The sequence below is a fragment of the Natrix helvetica genome, assembly GCF_964273705.1.
Source record: "Natrix helvetica genome assembly, chromosome: 1".
NCBI classification, from domain to species: Eukaryota; Metazoa; Chordata; class Lepidosauria; order Squamata; family Natricidae; genus Natrix; species Natrix helvetica.
Window position 1 is genome coordinate 126,973,134 of NC_138548.1, and position 14,056 is coordinate 126,987,189.

Here is a 14,056-nt window from a genome sequence, read left to right on the forward strand (position 1 = left end):
AAGATACTATATTCACATTAAATATCTTTGTCGCTCTGAAAATAGACTCTTTCCTCCTGACATTAAAAAAGAAAATAGTTGAATTCAGCAGCAGAATATCGATTGCTTAGGAATCATATCATACAACACTGCAATTGGGCCATCCTGTTCTCTTTAGCAAATGTTTACTATTTTAACTTTTGGAGATTTTTGCATTTGGTGCAACTCCAGTTCAGAAGTTTGAGCTGATAAAATTGAAACCAATACAGCAAGTGTTCTGAGATTGCCATTGAGGAAACTTGAAAGGAACAGAATCGCCAAGAGAAAGACAAGGAAGCCAAAAAAAAAAAAAACCAATCATGCAAATGAAACTCACCACCATGGCAGGAGAGATCCCAGGTATGTGCCAAGTAAAAATGATGGCCTCATCCTCAGAAGCATTGTTAAGGAAAAAAAGGCGACTACATTTGCTGTAAACAGGGATATTGCCAAGACATATCCGTGGCTGAGATAAATATACCGCCTGGAAAGAAAATAAACAGAATGAACTGCTAGCTTAATAAGTAAGGATCCCTTTGTTTTCTTGGCCTAACCAGTGGAAGGAAACTAGGTGATCTACAGTGGTAGCTAGAGCCTGTAGCTAATGGCAGATGTTTATGGGCCATTTAATACATGAAATACTGTTACAATGAAATGAATGGGATCCAGGGGAAAATATTATTCTGTTGGCAACATAAATGGATGGGTAGAAATTAGTCAAGAGACTACAGAAAAATTCATTATGTCTTCTCACACTGGAGAATAATGAGAATAATGCCAGGGGACATATTTATATACAAAAATGAATAATTATTTCAAATATGTCATTTAAGCATAAGTCTATTCATAGGCACAGTCTATTGGAAAGGAGTGAATCAAAAAGCATGATTCATTAGAATGTTTATGATGAAAGAAAATTAGTGAAGGATACAAGGATATGAAAATGTTCTGAATGTGGAACATACTTATTTAAGAATGGATTTGGAAAAAGTGAACATGGAAGAAAAACAAAGAGAGAAAGTAGAATGACTGTAAGATGAGAAAAATATGGAACCTTGAAAATGCATTAGAACATAGATAACTCTTCCCGCAGAATGAATAGGAAGAAGATGTGAAAATTGCTTGGAACAGGGCAAAAAAGAAATGTTTGAGTCAAATAGATTACACAATGCAACAAAAGTATAGGTATTTTATATTTTTATATGGGTATTTTAAAATTCGTGTTCCAAAATGATTGCAGTTAACAGAGTAAATGACTGCAAGTTATACATAGAAGTCAAAGAATCAAAGTTGCATGAAGATTCTCAAAAACTGAGAAGTTTAAAGAACGAAAGACAATGTAGAAAGCAATGAATGGATGTTGTGGAAGCAAAGATGGATATATGTGTATGATGGAAGAGTATTCTGGGAGGCAGTATACACACTTGTTGCTGTTTCCTGAACTTGCTACTCTATTATTTCTCTATCCGTGATATTTTTGGAAAAAACAGAAGAACCTCCGACTTTCAAAAGAATGCATAATACATCCAAACTTTTGATTTCATTCATTACGGCTTTTTAGTACCCTGCCAGACTCAAATGTGCCAGGATTACCACTGGAAAATCTTTCCATTTGTCAAAGCTTCCAGCCTCAACTATAAGCAAGAATAAGCAGTACTGCTCGGACTGACTCGACAGCACAGAGATATTGGCTCTGCCATGAGAACCATTTCATCCAATTCACAAACATTATGGCACAACATGGATTCCTTGCAGGCAAAATAACTTGGTGCGGTTTGCATTTTAATCATGTGATACTTATGTTTGAAATTTCCCACAGGATATCTTAGCAACCTCAAGAGCTTTATGTCTATGGAGATTCTCAGCCATCCAGCTGTCTCAAAGATGCTTTTTCAAAAGGCACCAGTCTGGGTTTTCTCCCCTTGAGGTGGAAAAAGAAGACATTTCACTTCTCGTCCAAGAAGCTTCATCAGTTGTGACTCGATGGGGGGGGGGGGGGCAATGGAAGGATAGGTTCTGACAGGATGGGGGCCAGGGAGGGAGGGAAATGAAAGGATTCTACAGGTAACCCTCAACTTATGTTGCTAAGTGAAACATTTGTTAAGTGAGTTTTGTCCCATTTTACAACCTTTGTTTGCTTTTATGTGAATCACTGCAGTTGATAAGTTAGTAAGCACGGTTTCTAGATGAATATGGCTTCCCCATTGACTTTGCTTGTCAGAAGGTCCCAAAAGCTGATCACATGACCCCTGGACACTCATAAATATGAACCTCTTGCCAAGCATCCGCATTTGATCACTTGTCCAATGGGATACTGCAACGGTCGTTAAGTGTGAAAAGCAGCTGTGAGTGACTTTTTTCAGTGCCGTTGTAACTCTGAATGTTCACTAAATGAACTAAGTTCAGGGCTACCTATATTTTGACAAGAGGACTGCAAAGAAAAACAATCCTTCCATTCCCTCCCCTCATCATACTGTCAGAACCTAGCCTTCCATCCTCCCACCAGCCAATCACAATTGATGAAGCTTCTTCTTCTTCCACCTCAGGGAAAAAAATCAGTTCTGTTGCCTTTTGAAAAAGCATCTTTGAGAATCAGGCACTTTATCACCAATGTAACATCCTTAGCTTGTAGGAAAAGAATCTGATTGAAGAGGTCACCATTTTCAGTTTTACAAGTCTAGCACCACTTTTTGCCTATAAGTGGATGCAACAATAATTCTGCATAACAGATCAATAAATACTGAGATTATGGCAAATTTGTTTTGTTGTGAACTGCCAATATGATACCAAGAGGAAATTCATGCAGGGGGAGAATCACAGCAAGGCCATGTTCTCCAATGTGTGAAACAAATACCTGCTGGTACGTTTTCTGGCATCCTACAGATGACAACAGAACAATACCAGCAGAGCATTCATCTTTCATTCAATTGGACTGCACGTCCTAGCATCCCTGGTCATCACTGAAGAGGTCATACTGGATCTTCTCAGAACACATAAGAGCCTGCACAATGTCCAGCTTGGCCAATGGATACAGCATGAAAACTGTTTCCGTTCTGCATTTATGCCTTGCGAGAAGCTCATTAGATAAACAAGGATGAAGAAGAAGAAGAAGAAGAAGAAGAAGAAGAAGAAGAAGAAGAAGAAGAGGAGGAGGAGGAGGAGGAGGAGGAGGAGGAGGAGGAGGAGGAGGAGGAGGAGGAGGAGGAGGAGGAGGAAGAGGAGGAGGAAGAAGAAGAAAAAGAAGAAGAAGAAGAAGAGGAGGAGGAGGAGGAGGAGGAGGAGGAGGAGGAGGAGGAGGAAGAAGAAGAAGAAGAAGAAGAAGAAGAAGAAGAAGAAGAAGAAGAAGAAGAAGAAGAAGAAGAAGAAGAAGAAGAAGAAGAAGAAGAAGAAGAAGAAGAAGAAGAAGAGACATTACTTGAGATAAAACAGCATCATATAAGAATGGCTTTCCCAGTGCCAGTGGCTCACTTACTCCTACTGGCAATTTGAAATCCCTTTTAAACACTCTCTTGTGTCATACTGGAACAAGTAAACTCCCAGATTTACCAGACCAGGCACTGTTAATTTGGCAGAGACTGGAGTTGTTGCAGCAGACACGACTTTGTCAAATTGTGCGGTTTCTCCCATAACTTGTGGATCAAAGCCTACTCCTTGAAATGTAATTAAAGCAGAATCTCCATCAAGGATATGGATAGGTACGTCCACCTGTGCAAAGAAAAAAGCAAAGAAAACAGCAGTTAAAAGAACTATGGCCATAATAAAAGAGGGACTGAAATTAACCTATCAATTTATTTTGAGGAAAAGATATGTGTAGCAGAATTTGGGGTGTTTGGGGGTAAAAAGAAAAGCAAAATATTGTTCACATCAAGATGGAAGATTAGGAAAGTGGAATCAGTAATAGACCACACTTAACTTGAGGTAACAGGGGTAGCCTATAAATTTTATGAAAATAGTTGTAATAGCTAAAAAAATTGGAACAACTAAGAATCCTTTCTGAACAGAAGCAAACAAACAGTTTTGTTGCTGTAAACAAAATATCAGAACTTAATTGAATAAGAGTCCCCAATTCTAAAGCTGAACAAAATTGGATTTGGCAATTCAGAGGATTTAGAATGTTCCTCTGAGTGCGTACAGAAACAGTTTTCTTCTAATCAATTGGAAAATCTGGATCAATCTATTTTCACTCATAAACTCAGAACTGAGCTGATTTTTCAAACAATTTGAATCAGATTTCACATGATTCATGAAGGACGAATACATTTCAATGGGCTAGCTAAAGGGCATTGAGAATTGCAAGGAATATAATTCCAAAAGGAAAGGGTTTATTCTTAAGGATAATAACTTTACCGAGTACATTTTGGATTCCAGTGGGCAAAAAATCCATTCAGTGTGGGCTGTTAATCCGGGGCCAATCTCTCCTCTTGGATTCAAGCAGGTAAAAACTGCATGATGGTGATTCTCTTTCTCTACTTGCAGGAGGGCATCCATCTGAATTTCATAGGCTGCAGTGGTAGAACCTCCGTTATACAATTCATAGATCTGGAGGAGAGAGAAACCAGTTCCAGTTGGCCTATTGGCAAAGACTATTAAATATGTTCTGACAAGACAACTATAGGTACACAAATACCTTCATTTTGCATAATTCCAGCCTCTTACTTCTCCATTATATAATCATTGCTAGGGGGAAATTGATTTGGGAGATATGAATATTTAATATTAATTAATATTATGAAGCAATCTTACATTTTAAAATATATTCTAACATGGACGTAATATGAATGAATGAAAAATATTCCCCAGCAGGATTCCCAAGCTATTTGTCAATAATATTACCTTGTGTGTGTGTGTGTGTGTGTGTGTGTGTACGTTCTACTTGTCTGCCTGCCTGCCTAGATCAGCTGTAGCTTCCAAGATATCTTCAAGGACAATGCTCACTCGAGGTAACCAAGGTGTGAACAATTGTGAGAAAGGATTCACAGTCCAGGAAAGGTTGCAATTAGTTTACCATGTAAATCTGTGCTCTCCTGGCTGTTACCTACTACATGCTCATTATTCAGAAGCTTTAGGTTTAGAAGAATTGCCCAAGTTGATATGAATTAGGGCAAGCCCATCCAGAATCAAACCACAGAGCAAATAATCAGCACCCATAGTTTCTCAGTCTTCTCAAGGTTAAATCTAAGTTTGTTCCTCCCCATCTAGCCCTAAGCAGCTTTCAGGAACAAATATGACATTGATGGCATTGTTTGGTTGACTAGGGTTAAAATGTATTATCACTATAGTGATAATTCATGACTTCATGTTGACGGATGACCTCACTCAGCAGTTTCATGTAGATATTAAATAGGTGAAGCTAGAGTGTCAGGTCTAAAAGTGGGTTGCTCCCGGTTCAGCCAAACCAGTAGTGGCAGCAGTGGGACGCTCCACCCACCCACCCGGATGCTTCTGCGCATGCGAGAGAGAGAGAGAGAGAGAGAGAGCATGAGCGAACCAGTAGTAAACCGGTTAGGAACCCACCACTGGTCAGGTCCTGAAGTATCCTGCCAATCAGGAGCTTCATGTTGGATCTCTCCCTATCTGTCAACACTGACCAGTACTTGACATAGAGAACCCCCACTTCCAAGCCCCAAATCCAGAATAACGGGGTGCCATAATCAATGATACTGAAAGCTACTGAGAAATCTAGAAAAAAACTAGGACAGTCACACTATCCTTATCCTGACTCCACCAGAAGTCATCAACAGATGTGACCAATGCTATCTCCAAACTGTGCCCCAGCTTGAAATCCAATGGCAATTAGTCCTGTTTCCTCTAGGGCCCTCTGAAATGGTATGCAATCATATAATATGTCACATTCTGGGAGGCCTTAAACAAATTGGAGGAATTTTGATCTAAAACCCAGGTGGCTATACAAACAAACCTAAGGATCAAGTCCACTTCCAGTGGCATCACTGGGTCAAACACTTCTGAGACCATCCCTTTGATAACTCAAAAAAAAATCTGCCTGGTTGAAATCTCAGGATAGATCTGAGATACTTTTTTCACCAGATGCCTAGAACTTTCCTCGCATACAGTATATTCAGAATATGAGGAGCATTTTTGGCATCAGCAGAAAAAGTCACTGTAGCCACTTCACAGGGCTACGTTAAACAGAGTCATCAGCAAACCATCTGTGGGTGTAATAAGAGCAGAAAAATAACTACATTTTGCCACTCTTGTTGCTACAATGTATTCTCAGATATGCGCTCTTACACAGGTTTACCCAGGTTTATCCTTTGCTTTACTTCAACAGTCCTACAGGCACTAAGATAGATGCTGCTTAATCTCTTGGACCTCTTTGAACCATCAAGGAGAACCATGGGATCAAAGCACAAAGAGAGGCTGAAGAGGCACAATTTGGTCCAAGGCTCTCATCACACACCCATTCCAGGCAGGAATTAACAGCTTGGTGGAACTGCCTACCAGATCCCCAAGGAAAAATCCCAAACTCCCCCTGAAATCATCTAGGTCCATTCATTGGAGAAAAATTGGATGGATCCTAACTCCCTGTAAAGAGGGAGGAGACAGCACCAACAAATCAAAAGCAGTTAAAGAAACAAGGCGGGCTTTTGATGACTCACTTGTTTGGGAGAATTATATGTGCCAATAGCAATAGGTGTGAACATATGTTTAGCTGAAGTGAAGTGAATGTAGTGGCATCCCAGCTTCAGGGTCACGCCAATGAAATTCAGCTGCAGACACAGAATAAAAAGAAGAGAGGTGAAATAATGGGCTATTACTTGCACCATAAAAGCTGCATTCATAGCAACCACAAATAGCATTTCCCCCTCACTCTCATTTTTAAAAACGTTAAAGTTAAAAGTTAAAGATGGTAGCCCATCAGATGCATTCTCAGGGATTCTCATCGTTAAATCTCATGCCATGGATTGATGTGGACACAAATCTGGATTTTCAGATTTTTGAAAATTCTGAATTCCTGGAAGAGGAAAACAAATACAAACGAAAAGGAATGCAGTACTTCCACAGGAATCTTGAATGTGTAATGGGCATCTAATAGGAGGTCAGTAAAGAAGGAGGGAGGTATCATTGGGGAATAAGGGAATTGGATTTTAACTGAAAATTTAGGGTGGGCCAAAATAGGAAAGGCAACTAAAGAACAACCTTGGAGATCAAGGAGATGGTGAAACCACTAACGGTATAAAATGGAATCCTAGCAAATAAAAACCAGCAAAATGTGATTTCTATTTTTCTCTAGAAAGATACCAAACTGGGATTAGTTCTCCTTGGTCTCCCTCCACAAACCACGGAGATAAAATCACATTCTCTTGACTGTCACTATCCCCGAGAGAAAGTGCATCAAATCATAAGACAACACTTGTTTCAAATAGTAACTGCTAAATAGAAAATTGTGCTATTCAACTCCCATAGTGCCTGAAATGGTAACTATAGTGATGCTTATGGATGAAAAACTAGAGGTCTCAGATATGTTATGGTGAGTATGTGAATCATAAAAAGCACACTCTGTGTCCAAGGACATTTCACCAGTGCCCTGCCTCTTATAGCTATAGCTGCCAAAGAATTTAGTGCGGCCCTAGGGAAGAATCATATCACTTCCTCCTGGGGAGTTGATGAACCTCTGCACTTAATATCATACCAGAATTTCTCGACCATGGGATACTTTTAGTAGGACTGGAAGTCGGTCAGTGCCAATGAAATCATGTCTGTTGAAGGAAAAACAGGTATAAATATATTTTTTTAAATGCATACATAAAACCATTCCAAACTCTTTTAACTGATGAACCCTATATCAAATTAGAGATCAGGAACAGTTCTTTCCCTGTTGTAGAAATGCGCTGTTGCATAAAGAGCCTCCTGGGCACAAGGATAACACTAGATAAGAAAGAACAATGTAAAGTTAACCCAAGGCTGCCTTAGGTTCCAAATAAATTCAAGAATTGAAACCTGAGCTCAGGAGAAGGTAAAATCATGCAGTCCTCCACTTTGGGAATGGTGTTGAGAGAACTTTGTTGGAATTTCGTACTTCAAGTGATCATAACAGGGTCCCAAACTATGAGTTAAGTTGGTGTGGCCTATCTAGCGTAAGAGCCAAAATTGACATTTGGGTGAGTTCAGCTCCCACATAAGTAAGGAACTATAGTACATAAATACCTGTAAGACAGGTGTATAATTTGCTCTTCTCCTGGAGGAAGTTTTCCTGACTTGGGAACGATGGTGAAAAGCTGATTGTCCTGGATCCGCATCTGATGCAACTCACTGGGATTAAACTCAGTACTTTCTGCCCAATATTCCATGTCAATCTTCTGGTCAGAAGGAAACAGAAAATCCCTACAAAAGCAGTTAATGCCCAGAAAAGGAGGAAGAAAATGCGTAGATCCAATCTTTAGGAGACAGAATTACATTAAATGCCAGGAAAGTGCCCAGCTGACAAATGTGCTCATTGCTAAGCAGGCTCTGATCATTCTCCCTTCGGCTGATGGGTATCAATGGCCCATTCTTATCTTGTCCAGTATCCAGGCTATGATCAACCAGTTCAGAGGTGGGTTTCTGCCAGTTCCGGCCGGTTCGTTCAAACTGGTAGTGGCGGTGGTGGGAGGCTCTGCCCACCTGCCCAGACGCTTCTGTGCATGCACAGAAGCGTTGTGAGCACGGGTGCGAGCACGAGCGAACTGGTAGTAAACCAGTTAGCAACCCACCACTGAATCAGATTCAGGAACCCAAAGAACTTTACAACATCTCCTATATAGTGCTCTACAACAGGGGTGTCAACCTCAATTTCATTGAGTGCCGCATCAGGGTTCTGTTTGACCTCGGAGGGGGGGGGGTAGTTGGAGTGGCATGGCCAGGATGGGCATGGCCAGCTCGACATCCATCCTGTCAGGGGCGCTTGTGGTGACCCAAGCGCTCTGCCAGCGAAAACGGGCTCACAAGCTCCGTTTTCGGCTGCCATGGACTCCTGCAAACCTCTGCCAGTGAAAATGGAGCTTGGAAGCCTGTTTTCACTGGCAGAAGCACTGTGGTCCAGTCCTTCACTGTTTCCAGGGTGTTGCAGTACCCTGCGGGCTGGATCTGGACCCCGGGCCTTGAGTTGGACACCCCTGCTGTACAGAATCATAGTGTCAACATTCGAGACAGCGCATCATTCAAAATGGCCACAATGCGCTGTTTCGGAGTTGTCACACTTGCGTAGGGTGAGGGGGATGTATGGGGCCGCAGATGGGTGTTGGGTGATGGGACTCATGCTAGGAGAGGAGCCAGGAAGGCAAGCGAGCTGCAGTTGGTTCAGAAGCCATCCAGGCCTGAAGCGTACTCACTGGAGCCAGCCATAGAGCAACTGGGATTCGAAGAGCGCTTGCTGGAGCCAGGCCAATTAAGTACTTGCTGAAGCTAGCCGGGAGCAACCAGGAACAGGAGGGAGGAGCGTGCTAAGTCCATATAGCCAGCTGGCTAGTAGAAGCCAGTAATGCTGGCTAGAAACCCTTTTACTCTATTATTCACCACGTGCCAATCTGAGACTCCAGTAAAGAGACCCGTTCTGCTCATAGTGTGGCCTCTTGTTTTGCTAGCTTTGTTTGGTGACACATAGATGGTAGCCATCTAATCTATTTTCCTTCTCAATGCAAGAAAGACATTGCCACAGTATCCTCACTAGCAAACCTCTTTAAGCAATAAAGAGCCCATTTCTATTTCCCCAAATAACTTGTTCCATTGCCAAATCTTACATTCACCGCCACTCTCTGAACACCAGAAATAGAATTAAGTACCACTGAAGACACAATTCTAATAGAATTTTTCTTTACCTGCATATTCATGAATTGTGCCTCAATATTATCTATAAATCAGACCACTTGCCCTGTTAAACAAACCAAGCATGAGGGATAACATATGTGCTTAACGGCAGAGAAAACTTCCCCCAAATTAAATCTACACCATGAAGATTCTTATCTGGACCATCCTAAATGCAGGAGGAAGAAAAAAATGCAAAAATTCTGAACTCTAAAGAGAAGCTATTCCTGGGGTTGAGGATTACATACCAGTTTACAGGTATCGTTCCATTGTTCTGTATCATCAGCACAACCACAGAGGACTCACATCCAACTGGAGCGGCTCCAAAATTGAAATCCACCATGACAGGTGTGTAAACTGGGGGGATTCGCTGCGTGCTGCATGTTGAAGAGAAATGAAAAGTCAGAAGAACGGAGGAGGAATTGTTCCTATGTTCAACAGTCCCAGAATCTAGCTTGTTTAGGTATTTTATTTTCTTATGCTTTGCTTGAAGAAGAAAAAAAAGGAAAAGAAAGGAAAGAAAGTATTGGTTGCAGACTATGATGTAATCAAGAGTGTTTCTCTTTGGAGGAACTAAAGACTAAGTCACTATCAAAGCGGACACCAGACAGAGCAGTGCAAGATCAGAAGATATTGAAAGACTTGGTCCATAGAATCCCCAAGAGTCAGACATGATTGAATGGATATCATCGCCAGCATCAGCGACTAAAAATTAGTAGGAAAAACAGGACTCTTACCTGTGTCTGGTAGGCACTCGGAAAGTGAGCTCTTGTGGTGTTGGCTCTCGCTCCAGATATTGGTTGAGTGTCTCCAAAGAAAAGAGCCTCCACAGGTGCAGCTTGCTGATGCCAGAGGCACTGCCTGTCCCACAGGCATCGACGATGCAGATGGAAGGGTAGATGCCAGTCGCTACCACACAGCAAACAGGCAGCTTTTCCCCCAAAGGGTTTGCAGCTTGCAAAGGAAGCAAGACAACAGTCAGTACGTCAACCTTATTATCCCAAATACAACCATATGGCATTTGGGATGCAGGAAATGGTAAGGAAGGGACTTGGTTTTCAGTCACTGCTTGTAATTAATTACGATCTTATGTCTCCTTTGTATCAATTAAGGCAGTAGACAACAATATCGCTACCTCCCTTGGTAAGTCCTTCACATCTTCCACCACCAATGGAAAAAAAGGGAATCCGTTCTATTTTTTTTCTCTAGTCCCCATATATTGCATATAAAACAAAGTACCCTATTTTTTGGAGTATAAGATTCATTGGAGTATAAGACGCACCAAGATTTTGAAGGGGAAAATTTAAAAAAGGTTTTTGCACTCTGCAGACCTCCCCAAAATGACCCGTTTTTCACGAAAATGGGCCCATTTGTTTCCCCCCAAAAGGGCACAAATAGTCTTTAGGAGGCTGGTAGAGTGCTCCTGGGGGATGCCCTCCAAAACGGACCATTTTTTGCAAAAACGGCCCCGTTTGTTGTCAAAAAAGTGCATGCATAGCCTTTAGGGGGCTTATAGAGTGCCCCTGGGGGCTGCGGGGCAAAATTAAGCAAAAAACCAGTCCATTTTTCACTCATTTCTGCCCTCTCCAGCCCCCAAGAGCTCTCTGAAAGCCTCCTAAAGGCTGTGCACAGCCATTTTGGAGAAGGGGGCAGGGCTTCGGGAGGCAAAAAATGCTGTATTCAGTGTATAAAATGCACCCAGATTTTCAGCCTCTTTTTTGAGGGAAAAAAGGTGTGTCTTATACTCTGGAAAATATGGTAATCACTGGATTAAACAGGCACTTCAGCAAACACCAGGAACATTTGATAGTCACTAGCTACTCCCAGAATCTTACCCTTGGGAGTGCAAATGGCACAATAGATTGTCCACATGTAGCGCAGCCGGTGAGCTGGTTTTAGAGTTACTTGCAAGTAGACCTTTCCCCGAGCCCAAACTGTCCCTTTGTAGTGATCAAGATCTATTGCTGTGAATGTGGAGTGAGAGAAGAAGAAAGGAAACAATGGAGTTACTAAGGGCAGGCTTCCAACAGTACAAAGAACCATAGATTAATGTTCCAATCACAGTAAATACCTAAGGGATCATTGGCAACTTCCTCAGGATCACATGGTCCAGTGATTGTTTGTTCCACACTAAGGACATATTTTAAGCAGCAGGAGCCATTGTTAAATAGAACAAGGTTACATGATTGTGTGCTACCAACCAGGATGTTGCCAACATCTATCTGTTTCTCTTCTGCCTACAAGCCAAACAACAGAGAAAGGTATTAAAAATATCTATTATAAATACTCTATGTCAGGGGTGTCAAACTGGATTTCTTCGAGGGCCGGATTAGCATTGTATTTCTCCTCCACCGGCCTGCTGGGGGGGCGGGAAGGGGAGGGGAGGAGACAGCTTTGCTATTTCCAGGCCGACCCCACGGGCCAGATTTAAACACCCAGCTGCCCAGATCCGGCCCGTGGGCCTTGAGTTTGACACCCCTGCTCTATGTAAATACTTTTTGTGATTAATGATACTAAAGGATGTCAACGTTTTTATTAAGACATATATTCAATTCAATAATATATCCAACAGGCATCCTGTCAGGGTTCCAAGAAACACCCCTAACGAAAGAAGACTCTGAGGCTTGAGTTTCCTCAAAGTTCCACTTTATTAGACATATCATATTGGCACATCTGGGAAAACCCGAATCTGAAAGTTTCCAGGTTCCCCACCACTACCACCACCAAATGAAAGTTTAAGTCCCTGCCCGGCACCCACATGTCTGTCACATGGTCCAATCAGGCACCGCCCCAACTGAAGAGGCCTCCTAGTCACACCACTCCAGGTACAGGGCAAGATATCCTTGACTCTCTGAGAAAGGAATGTTATTTTGTCTATACCTCCCACACTCCATATATTCCCCCCTCCCAGTTTCCCATAGCAATAAGACTACATGGCATTCATTAGACTACATGGCATTATGTAGCAGCTGTACCCACGTATTACACACCATAGCTCTTCAATGGCTGAGTGTCACGTGGGGATGCTTCAAATGGCAGCCACCTTCATTAATGGGGCTATATTAATTTTTTGCCAAGCGGATGTTGTCACTTACCGTTATGGTGCCAAACGATCCCTCCCCAATGATTCGCAGAACGTAGCGAACACTCTTTGGAGTCTTGTCATCTAGCATTTCTTGGTCTCTCCAAACTATCACACAACTCCGCAGGAGATATTTGATTTGTTCAGCAGGAGTGAAGGTCCATGTCTGAGCCTGAAATCATACGCAGAAGAGGAGGCTAAAGGACCCAAAGATCACTCCCTTTCAGAATGCATCAATAAGTTGTTAAGAGCTATAGGGGAACTTAAGGAAAGCTTCCTTTTCTCTCTTCCTGCTCATATTCTTGCTATTTTTATGTTTAGAACTGTAACCGTGTGAATGCATCATTTAGCAAGGCACTGTTGGTAGTTTTTATTATATGATATTATTATATACTATATGCTGTTAGTAGTTATCTAATAATATTATTATATTCTGCACAAGGAAGACTGCTAAATGGCTGTGTTAATTTTCCAACTTACTAAAGCTTCACTGGGTAGTAGTGTCCCTTCAGCAGGTTGGACAGACAGAAGCTTTTGGTCAGATTTCTGGATTTTCCATCTGAAAAGCATAGGTAGTCGGGTACAGTTTTTGATGGTGAAGGTACGTGAAGAGCAGGTTCCCACACAGGTGGGTTTGAAGTACAGGTTGCCATCACCTTCCAAGATTAGCGCCAGAGGCTCAGCATTGCTTTGAAGAAAAATCTCCTGATGAAGCAAAGATCAATAGACATAATGAGCCAAGGTTGAAAACCATCCATGGAAGTTCAGTTGGGTCCCAGCTGGCATGAGCAAGAATGAGGAAAAAACCTAGACTTATACAAGAAGAAAATCCATAGGCAATGTCATCGAATCAATTCTAATGCTATGAAGTTCTAGAAATGCCATTAAACATACATAACCGCAATGGATTAGGATTGATAAATGACAAAAAGCTAGACATTGTCAGAAGCCAATGAAGGAATGTGGAAGATTGGGGGTGGGAGAGAAAATGATCCCAATTATACATAGTTGCCCCTGGTGAGTTAAGCAATGCTGATGATGTCCCGCTGTCTGAAGTCTGTGGGATCTGGATGGGGAATAACAGGGTTCAACAGAAGCCTAGTAAGACTGAGTGGCTCTGAATTCTAAGGCTTTCCAGTTCTGGGACTATGTCAT

The 14,056-nt window shown here is 41.8% G+C and overlaps 1 protein-coding gene across 1 annotated transcript in view; it reads right to left on the reverse strand.

Moving 5' to 3' along the window:
- CFAP65 (cilia and flagella associated protein 65) overlaps positions 1-14,056 on the reverse strand; it is a 50,603-nt gene that overhangs the window by 18,850 nt on the left and 17,697 nt on the right. The window contains exons 14-25 of the mRNA XM_081936148.1: positions 13,382-13,606; positions 12,915-13,073; positions 11,891-12,056; positions 11,655-11,783; positions 10,557-10,773; positions 10,068-10,196; positions 8,185-8,361; positions 7,670-7,736; positions 6,636-6,746; positions 4,366-4,557; positions 3,565-3,723; positions 356-502 (exon numbers count right to left, since the gene is read on the reverse strand). Of these exons, the coding sequence (XP_081792274.1) occupies positions 356-502; positions 3,565-3,723; positions 4,366-4,557; positions 6,636-6,746; positions 7,670-7,736; positions 8,185-8,361; positions 10,068-10,196; positions 10,557-10,773; positions 11,655-11,783; positions 11,891-12,056; positions 12,915-13,073; positions 13,382-13,606 (1,878 nt within the window). The remainder of the gene's footprint in view (positions 1-355; positions 503-3,564; positions 3,724-4,365; positions 4,558-6,635; positions 6,747-7,669; positions 7,737-8,184; positions 8,362-10,067; positions 10,197-10,556; positions 10,774-11,654; positions 11,784-11,890; positions 12,057-12,914; positions 13,074-13,381; positions 13,607-14,056) is intronic.